This window comes from Lygodium microphyllum, chromosome 12 (assembly GCF_053477565.2).
Source record: "Lygodium microphyllum isolate KBCC chromosome 12, Lygodium_microphyllum_v1.1.10, whole genome shotgun sequence".
NCBI classification, from domain to species: domain Eukaryota; kingdom Viridiplantae; phylum Streptophyta; class Polypodiopsida; order Schizaeales; family Lygodiaceae; genus Lygodium; species Lygodium microphyllum.
Window position 1 is genome coordinate 20,269,415 of NC_141146.1, and position 10,961 is coordinate 20,280,375.

The 10,961-nt window shown below is 41.9% G+C and overlaps 1 protein-coding gene across 1 annotated transcript; it reads right to left on the minus strand.

Moving 5' to 3' along the window:
• Nucleotides 1-2,057: 2,057 nt before the first annotated feature.
• GSO1 (Leucine-rich repeat transmembrane protein kinase) lies at nucleotides 2,058-7,086 on the minus strand. The gene is made up of 3 exons (XM_087689246.1): nucleotides 3,341-7,086; nucleotides 2,809-3,074; nucleotides 2,058-2,307 (listed from the first exon to the last, which is right to left on the minus strand). Exons 1-3 carry the CDS (start codon nucleotides 6,843-6,845, stop codon nucleotides 2,179-2,181), a joined length of 3,900 nt encoding a protein of 1,299 aa, XP_087545372.1. The 5' UTR covers nucleotides 6,846-7,086; the 3' UTR covers nucleotides 2,058-2,178.
• Nucleotides 7,087-10,961: the final 3,875 nt, after the last annotated feature.

Genomic DNA, 10,961 nt, shown 5'->3' on the forward strand with positions numbered 1-10,961 from the left:
CCAAGAATATGACCAACATCCCCCAAGTCCTTTATATCAGAAGTTTGATGCAACCTTTTTTTACAAGCATCCATTGACTTCCCAACTATTAGCATGTGATCTACATAAAGAATCAAGATCGTAAGGCTACCATCCCTAGCCTTCCTCGTGTATATGTAGTAATGAATCTCACTCCTTATGTCCTTGGGAGCCTATTTCAAACTATATAAGCTCTTATGTAGGTTACACACCAAGTGCTCCTTGCCTTCCATAACAAATCTCTTACGCTACTCCATGTAAATATCCCCATCCAAGTTTCCATGCAAGAAAGTGATCCTTACATCAATTTGAATCAATTCCATATACTTTCTAGCAACAAAAGCAAGAAGTATAGGAAGGGTGGTTATCTTGACTAACTATAGGAAGGAATCAAGTTGATCAATATCATTTGTGGTGATTTGGTTAAGTTAATTACCACCTTGAGTGGAGGGGTAGAATGTAGTCAAGTTGATGGTCAATCAATGTGGAGTCAATTAGCATCATTACCTTGAGTAGGGCCGATGTTGGATCACCTTGATTAAGTGGGAGTGTTTGCCTTGATAGAGTGGGATTGACCAATGGAAGACAATCAAGGTGATGATCACCTTTGGTGAATTTGTCTATGGTATAGTTCAGGTGGTAGAGGTGTTGTGGTGAGTAGAGGCAGTGTAGTTGAGGGAGGTGAAATAGTTGTGTTTTAGTTAGGATGAAAAAAATGGGTAACATTGGAGCCAATCAAGGTGAGCACACATGCCTAGACTTGCATGCATGCAAAGGGGACCATGTGGTGAAATTACTCCTCCTAGTTGCACACATGCCACAATGAACACTTGTTAAGGGTGGGTGCTTCTAAATTTCAGTCTCCACTTTCAAGCATATGCTATTACAATCATATGGTGGCAAGGGGATTCTTCTTTGACAAATTACCCCTAGTCTACTTGAATTAAGAGGCCTACTTTTAAGAAGGAAAGTTAATAGCATAAGGGCAATGCTCATGCGCATGTTGGTGCACCCTTGTTTATATTGAACACATCTCTCTCTCTCTCTCTCTCTCTCTCTCTCTCTCTCTCTCTCTCTCTCTCTCCATCTCTCTCTCTCTCTCTCTGAGTAATATGCTACCTGTCTTTCTCTTGTTGAGGGTGTACATTTTTACTCATATAATACAAATTTTATGTTTACATTGAAAAAAAAATTTACGAGTAGGATGCTACCTTTATATGTGTGCTTTCATTTAACTTTGAAAAACTAATGCTTAATTCTAGCATAGAAACTATTGGTGTTGGTGCTTGCTAAACTATTCATTATGAATCTCTATCTTAAATTTTAGAGTATGTTTTGAAGTTTAGGATTAATTGTATATCTTTCTTACTTCTAAAATGACCCTACTAGAGCACTTCATGTGGTTTAGGCCCTTGTGATCGCATTACTTGTTAGAGAGATATATTGTCAAACCATATGCATATCTTTCTCATTTCATACCAAGGAGGAATTTAGAAAATTGATTTGGTGTTTTAGTAACTTTTTTGAGAATTTCTAACAAAGTGTGCATTTTGGGGAAGGCTGTTTTCCTTCTCACAAAATTTTGAGAGGGCTCTTATGAAACTTGAACTAGCAACAATGCGGCTATATGTAATCAACCACCACTAGGAAATAACAAAGCTTACATTAAAGCAAATCTTACATGCCAAGGGTTAAGCTTCTTGCTAAAAAGCTTGGTTTGCATTGGAAATGTTGATTTTCTTATTATTATTATGATCTTTTAATACTATCTTTTCTTTTTCAAAAGAAAACACTTACACATAAACTTGCCAAACATTTTAGATGTCGAATAAGTCAAGTTTCCATCACATGACATACCACTTCTCTCCCCTACTTACTAAAATTGTAGTCACCTTTACTTGCAAATGCAAGTAGTGACCTCGCAGTGACGAAAATGTGTGGCATGACTCCTACGATGAAGTGAGGCGAACTTGTCTTTTTTGAGAGAGAGAGAGAGAGAGAGAGAGAGAGAGAGAGATCTTAAAACATGGATTGAAGGGCAAATAACGAGCAATATATTCCTTTATATATATATATATATACAAGTTTAGCTAATGCTGATCAAATTTTAGGAATAAATAATATACAAAGTAGGCAACATATTTGTGTGCCCTCTCATGTTCACGAGGAGGTTGTCTTCACATCAAGGAGCAAGGCCCTCGACAAGCTCTCCTCAGAGCTCAAGTACCGACTCTGCCTCTTAGCTTGGTCAAGCTTGTCAGCAGCCTCCCTCATACTAGGTCTATCAGCCTGCAAAAGATAGGAAAATTCATCAGCTAAAACTTGAAGAAGAGAGGAATGCTCGACTTTCAATTGATTGTTTCTACATGTAGCTTATCCAAATTATTAACGAAGCATTGAAATGCTAAGATTTTTTTGGGGGTTTTCAACAAACAAATGCACTACAGGTAGCTTGGGGACAAGCACAAAATAACTTCCTTTTTGAAGTTAAGATCATATACAGAAGACGTTTTAGACAAATTCCCCCAGTATAATTCCCACAATTGCGAAGTGCGATAACATCATGAGTTTCTACGAGGGAGGGACCGCATACCCCGCTAGGTGTAGCTGGGGGCAAGGGAATCCTAACCCTAGAGGTGAGTAGCTCCCTGCCCCTAACCAAACTTAGCTAGATGTGTGGTGCTTCTTGGGCAGAATCTTGTAATGTTGAACACAATAGGAAAAAATCAAAAGAAGCCCTTTTTGCACGTCAGATGTGTATTCATCGCACTAGGATAGGAAATGTTGTACCTGTTGTGTGCTTGTGCATTGCAGAGCCAGCTTCAACACTAGCATCGCCTCGAGGCGCTCAGCCTCGGTTAGTTTTCCCATCCTTGTATCAATCACAGCTTGCACACTTTCATTTGATGACAGACAGGACTTTACCCAAGACACCATGTCCACCCCTTCAGGGAAACTTGGGTCCACAGGCAGCTTCCCAGAAACAAGCTCCATCAGAACCACACCAAAACTGTACACATCGCTCCTCTCTGTGGCCTTCATGCTGTAGGCATACTCTGCCAAAGCACAATAAATCCAATATTAGGCAACGAACAAGAAGTTAAGTCCCAATACTAGCATTGCTCGCCAGGGCAAAGCTCAGAAAATATGATGGAAGAAGCTATTCATGCAACATAACACAAGAATTCTCTCTCAAGCAAAGGTTAAACATGAGGAACCGCCAAATTAATGAAGGGAGAAGAGAGCTTAACTAATCAAGGTGTGGAAAGTTGAGGGATAAACACAGTCATATCAGATCTAAACAATGAGCAGGGCCATTTACCAGGTGCAATGTAGCCATATGAGCCCGCAAATATAATGGATGCAGATTGAGTTGTTCTTGAGGTGTCCACATGTTTTGCAAGGCCAAAGTCCCCCACATGGGCCTCTCCTTCAGAATCAAGCAGGATGTTGCTCGACTTGATGTCACGGTGGATGATCTTCGGCCTGCAATCGTGATGAAGATATGCAATACCCTCTGCTATGCCCACAGCAATCTTGAACCGGTCCTCCCATGGCAGCTTCTTGGCCATTTGCCCATGAAGCCTATCCCATAAGCTCCCATTTGGCATGTATTCATACACCAGCAGATTAAGACCCCTATGCAAACAGCATCCGACAAGCTTAACCAGATGCCGGTGGCGGACTTTGCCCAACGTTTCCACCTCCCTCATGAAGCTCTTGTCATAAGCAGACTCTTCATCTGCTATATAAGCTTTCTTCACAGCCAATACTTGGCCTGATCTCATCACTGCCTTATAGATTGTGCCAAACCCTCCAGACCCTATGATCTTACTATCACTAAGCTCATTTGTGGCCTCCATAATTTCACTGAAAGTCCAATTGAAGCCTCTTTTGCTCGGAAACAGATGCTCTTCTACCATCAATGGAGAGCCTGCACGCCTCTTTCTTCTCCTTAAAACAGATAATACAAGCAGAAGAAAGGCCAGCATTAGCAACGCACCAGCCACTATGATGCCAGCCAATTGCCCTGTTGACAGAATTTCACTGTCTATAGACTGCACTGTGCATTGCTGGAGAAGGGAGCCACCGCAGAGACCTGCATTGCCTGAAAACGAGGTAGATGGGAACTTGGAAATGGACATTGGCACCGAACCACTAAATTCATTGTTGGACACATTCAGGCTAATCAGGCTGGGCAGCGAACCAATTGCATTAAGGCCACCAGTTAGGAGATTGTTAGATAGATTAAGCCCTTGCAAAACTTGCAAATTGCTGAAAGATGATGGAATGGGCCCTGACAACTGATTGAAGCTCAAATCCAACATAACCTGTAGACTAGAGAGTTGGCCCAACTCCGGTGCAATGGGTCCTGAGAGCAAATTTTGTGATAATCTCAGCTCCAAGAGCTTGCTCAGATTCCCAAGTGACGAAGGTAGCTGGCCAGTCAATTGATTACCATGCAAATCTAGTGTAGCCAACTGAGACAAGTTCCCTAATCCAGAGGGTACAGAGCCATTGAGCTTGTTTCCGCTCAATTGTAGAAGCTCGAGCTTTGATAAATTGCTGAGCTCTTGAGGAATGCTGCCAATGAGCTCCGCATTCCATGAAAGGTCGAGCCTTGTAAGTAGAGAGAGCTGCCCCAAACTCGATGGAATGTTGCCTGATAACTGATTGTTGTTGAGGAACAGCTGCATGAGGACATTGCATTTGGTAATACCTTCAGGAATTGACCCAGTGAGCTTATTGTAGCTCAGGTCTAAAAGACCCAATTTTGTTATGCTGCCAAGTTCAGCAGGGATGCTTCCATTGAGAGCATTGAACCCAAGCCGGAGGCGATAAATTCCCGGTGATCTCCCGAGCTCCTTGGGGATAGGCCCTTCCAAAGAGTTGTTGGTCAAATCCAGTAGAGTGAACTTCCCATTGGACCCAAAACCAGGTATACGACCAGTTAAGGCATTGTTATAGAGATTGACCCTCTGCAGATTCTTGCAATTCAGTAGTTGAGAAGGAATTGGACCTGATAAATTGTTCTCATACAGCATCAGATATTGGAGCTGGCTTAGCATACCGAATGTCCTAGGAATGCTGCCAGTCAATGAGTTGGCTGATAAGTCAAGAGTTTGAAGGCTAGTACATTCCCCCAAGGAAGGAGGTATCTCTCCTGACAAGTTGTTTAGCCTTAAATGCAAGAAATACATGGCCTTCATTTGTCCAAAGGTGGATGGTACAGGGCCCGACAAGCGATTGGTGTAGAAATCAAGCTCCTCTACAGATACACAGCTACCAATCTCGGGCGGGATAGGACCTGACAGGTTGTTGTTGTAGAGAAAGAACTGGCGGAGCTTGCGCAGCTGACCAAGTTGTGGGGGGATAGGTCCAGAGAGGCTGTTTTGATAAAGAGCGAGGACTTCCAAATTGTGCAATGCCCCAAGTGAAGGTGGTATGCTGCCATCCAGCGTGTTGTGGTCAAGCAACAAGGCAGTGAGATTTTGCAATGTGCCAATCTCCTGAGGAATACTCCCAGAGAGCCTATTTCCAGACAACTCAATCTGCTCGAGGCTCTGACAATGTGCTAGTTCGATAGGTATTGCACCAGAAAACAGGTTATAGGAGCTGTAAAAGTACTTCAACGACTTCATATTGGAAATGCTGTGGGGAATTTGCCCGACCAAACTGTTGTTTCTCAATACCAAGTAGACAAGATTGCTAAGGTTTCCCAGGGAGGAAGGGATGGTGCCTGTGAGGTGGTTGACAGAGAGGTCCAGAATGATGAGGTTAGCCAGGAGTCCTAATTGGGGAGGTATAGTACCATTCAACTGATTACAATTTAGGTTGAGAATAGTAAGGAGGGGTAGATTCGCAAGCTCTGGGGGGATAGGTCCACTCAGGGCATTGCCATATAGAGAGAGGTCTGTAAGGTGAGCTAATGTTCCGAGCTCGGGTGGAATGTAGCCAGTAATCAAGTTCTGATCAAGCTGGAGGACAGTCAAGGAGGTGCAATTGGACAATTGGGGAGGTATGGACCCTTCTAGGAGGTTCCCATCTAGCCTGAGGACTGTTAGATTGGAGAGGGAGCCCAATTGGGTGGGGATAGTGCCTGTCAGGTTGCAAGATCCTAAGCCAAGCACTTGGAGGTGAGTTAAGTTACCCAATTGGGGAGGAATCGAGCCGCCAAGGGGGTTCCCGCCAATGCGCAGGGATTGCAGGTTGGGGAGAAGGGCAATGTGAGGGGGCAGTCCACCAGAGAGGCGATTGTTGAGGAGGAAGAGTGAAGTGAGGGAGGCTAGCTTGGAGAAGGAGAATGGTATATCTCCGATAAATGCATTCTCAGACAAGTCTAAGCTAATAAGGGCATCAAGTTTGGCTATGGAAGGGGGCAGGTGACCTGAAAGGTTCATGCCAGAGAGATTGAGAGAGACGACACGGATGGGGTCAGTGGGGCTGCAAGAGATGCCCTTCCAGGTGCAGACATCGATGTCTGTGACCCAATTCGCAAGGGTGTTGAGGCGGTCCGATACTTCTTGCTTGATGGCGAGGAGGGTGGTGGCATCTATGGACAGGGGAGACAGGGGAGGGGAAACAGGGGAGGAGGAGGCTGGCATTGTGAGCAGGGCAAGAGCAGCTATGGCAGCAAAGGAGCAGAGGGCAAGCCTGATGGACATGGCAGGGCAACAACATAGTGCGTGCTGCTGCAGGGGTGGTGGTAGAAGAAGTAGTAGTGGAGGAAGATGCCTCTTCATGGCTTGCTTTCGGGAGCTTGTGAGGGTGGCTGTTTTGTCTCTATACAGGGAATGCAGGATGATGCAAAGCCCAAGACAGGGCATACGCAGACAACGACAAACGAGAGAACATAATGAGACAGGAGAGCAGGAGAGGCGAAGATACTAGAAACAGACAAACGAGGAGGAGGGAGAGAGTCTATAAAAGCGAAAGAGAGAGAGAGAGAGAGAGAGAGAGAGAGAGAGAGAGAGAGAGACTGCGAGTCTCTGAGAAAGAGAGGGAGCTCATGAGGCATGAGTCATCAGAGCCTGAGAGAGCGAGCGGGCAGTAGAGAGAGGACTGTAGTCTGTGATAGTTGGTTATAGCAGCCGCCAGCATCAAGTATATTGGGGCGCTGCAGCCTGCAGCCTGCTGCTGGCAGGACGCATGTTCTCTCTCCCCCCAAGAAGTGGGACCCACTCCAGCCTTGCTGCCCTCTGGGTCCACATTCTCTGTCCCAGCCCCCCCAGGCCATGCTCCACTATTCGTACAAAACCGATGTTGAATTTTTGAGATATAAATAAATAAATAAATATACATATATATTTGTGTATATATAATATTCAGAAAGGCAGTAGTTTCTAACATACATAATACATTACTTTTTACCATATCTTAAATAAGACAGTCCCCCCCCCCCCAAAAAAAAAGAAAGGAGGTTGAATTTTAACATTTTTGAAGACTTGTTACATTTTCCTAATTAAATTACTGTGAAAATGGTTAAAATAGGAGTTTACATCAACCATGGCTTGTGAAATTTACTTTCTATTAATAGATTTTGAAGAAACCCAAGGTTTTTGGAAATTTTTTTAAAAGATAGCATTAAATACTTTAAATATATGTCGGTGCAAAAGGAGGTCTAAATATTTCCATGGTGATCGAGGGGATTAACCAAGTATCAAAGCATGCATAGGTTCATGTTTTGGCCCATTCCTCTCTCGAATTTCGGAAAATTTCAAGGTATACACCCCTTGAGGCATCAAAATATGTAGTAGAATTTTAAAACATTAGATAATTATAATTGGTTTAGTATCAAGTGAGTTCTAAAAAGTGCCCAAAAAGAGAAAGAAATGTTTGAAGAGAAAGTTTTTAACTTTAAACTATCGGGTGATTTTAGTTTAATACATCCGAAAAACTAGAAAATTTCCTCTAAAAATCTACATAGTACATATTGTCATGGTTGGAGGTTTTGGTATCAACTTCCATAAATAAATTATTTTTGCACTCCCAACCTTTCCTTTAAAAACATTCGTATGATACCAATGCCAAAACCTTCAACTTAAACTTTTTGGGTGGACTGTCAAAATATACTAGGACACAACATTGATCGGTTTTAGTAGTGCCCACAAAAAAGAATCGATACAACAAACTTCACCCCGAAATTCGGTAAGTTCTTTCCAAAAACACAAGTAACTTTAAAGTGCATGTGTGCAAGGAGCAAATTTTGAATGTCCTCCAAGGACTTACCAAAAATGGAGTTACAAGCTATCTTGAAGCAAAACTCTTGCACCACTTAAATTCTTGTTACTCACCTAAATGTACGGTTCTGCATGTACACCTCTATGATGTTGTCAATATTGATATCATGACTTAGTATTCACATTTTGTTAAAAATGAGAAGGGAGATGTCTACAGGATGGCCCTAAGAGGTCTTAAAAAGTTAAACTTTTGTCAACCTTCCCATGAAGCATCCACTTTTTGATGCTACAACTATTGCCATGAATAAAGATCGCATAATAAAAAACACTAAAGCAATCATGTTTAGTAGTTTAAAAACCTCCTCTATACAAATGTGCACGACTTTCTTTAGTTTTGCAATTTGCTGGATACTAAACCTCAATTTACAACTTATTTGATACAATATACATAGCCTTAGTTACAACAACTGATTTGATACTAAGCCTATGTTTTTAACTAAATTTTAGTTTTCTTTTTGTGATCATCGAAACAACTTACAATTTAAGTTGTATGTTTTTTTCTATTGGTTTTTGAATCTATTTCCTTGAATGCAACAACACCCTATTAGGCCTCTCTCTAATGTCACTATAATTGTTTTTGGACTCTCTATAGAAACCTTGAACTCAAAAGTTTCAATAAATGTTCGACATAAATTACTTTAACGTTGTTTACAAAAATCCAAGATTTGATTTCCAAGAAAATTTCTATTACATTTTTATGGATGCCATTCAATAGCTTTGGGAAAATTCACAAACCAGCAATTTTTTAGTTGAAGCTTTTTTAAATCGAAATCCCTATTGAATTCTATACTATGTTAATAGGCCTCTTTGTAGCATGACAAAAATTTGAGGTTTAATGCCAATAAACAAAGGATCAAGAAGTGTTCCTTTTTTTGTTGTTGAACCATACTCAAATTCTTCTAAAGCATTTATCTTACATTGAGAAGTAATTTAAAATGTGGATCAGTTGATTCTTACAAAATCTTGGCAAAATACTGTATTTTTGAATAAGTGTTTTACTTTCACCATTTTGAGACTCCTTTTTTGGATTTGAATAGGCTCTATAAGTGAGGCAAACCCATTTTATCCCATAGTATGAGGAACATGCAAGTTTTAGAAAGAACTAATTAAAATTTGAAATATAATACATTCATGAAGATTCTAGCTATTAAAGTGGCAACAGTATACACAATCCATGGAAGACTCGATATTTGAATAAATGTTGTATCAATTTTGAGGGTTAGTTATAGCATGTCATATTTTGGTTGTTAAGTTGTGAAAACTAAAGGTGTGCATTACCGCTTTGGAGCTAAAGAGTGGGCGCAAATTTTGTGGCAAAAAAATCAAAGCAGTTTGGTAATCACCCATCGCATATAAGGATATGTGCGGATCCACAAACCATGAAATAATATTAATTTGCAAGAACTTGTTCCAAATCTTGAGTGTGTGCCCTCCATGAAGCTAGAATTTTACAAATTAGAGGCATTGTGTATATTAGGTCATGGACACTATCTAAAATTGTGTTGCAAATTAGTTGTATGATGAGGAGTACCACACCACATGATAATGACTTTAGAAAGAAGTGGAGATGGGGAAACTCACATAGTAAGCCACACCACATCCTTCAATGCCTCATTAGGCAAAAGAAAATGGGTCAACTATGCAAGGATTGAGGAGGAGTTCTACTAGCTCTTCATGTGGCACATTGTAAGGAGGCTTAGAGGAGACTCTAAGAGGAGCACCATCACACAATCCTTATTGCCTCACAAAATGTTTGGCACACATGTGCTAACTCTCTCTACCATGCACTTAGCTTACATCTAATCAAACCCCCCCTCTACCCCTAGTACCCAACCCAACCCATTCATCCTTCTTTCACACTAGTATGGTAAGGGGAGCTATTGATGAACTATAGAATGACAAGGCCCAAGATCATGGGACTAGGTGTTGAGCACTTCTCACATTATGAGAGGGAGCCCCCCCCCCCCCCAACCCGGTTTCTGTAAGGGATGCCCATATAGTTCGGCAAAACTAATACTACTGTACTCATTCACATATCAAGAGATCCCACAAATCCTAGCACAAACATGATTAGCCTTGTGTTAGCTAAGATTTTTAGTCCTATTCTCAATCATGAGTTGAGCATATGGGTTGAGAGCCATCAGCATCCACTATTCACACACATACACTCTCGCTCACACACACATGCACACCCATGCAAGTGCATGCATGCACCCATGCATACGTGCATGCACGCGCGCGCGCGCACGCACACACACACACACACACACACACACACACACACACACACACACACACACACACACACACACACACACACACACACACACACACACACACACACACACACACACACACACACACACACACACACACACACACACACACACACACACACACACACACACACACACACACACACACACACACACACACACACACACACACACACACACACACACACACACACACACACACACACACACACACACACACACACACACACACACACACATGTGTGCATGCACACACCATGCATTTGCACACCCGTCCACACACACGAACATATGCATGCACACACCCACAAAGAATATTTTGTTTCTTCGCATTCACCTTCAAAAAATGTAGAAGTTCATTTTCCTCTCCAATTTACCTAGGGTATTTCCATATATTGCTTAAGGAGGTGACACATACCTCTAAGTG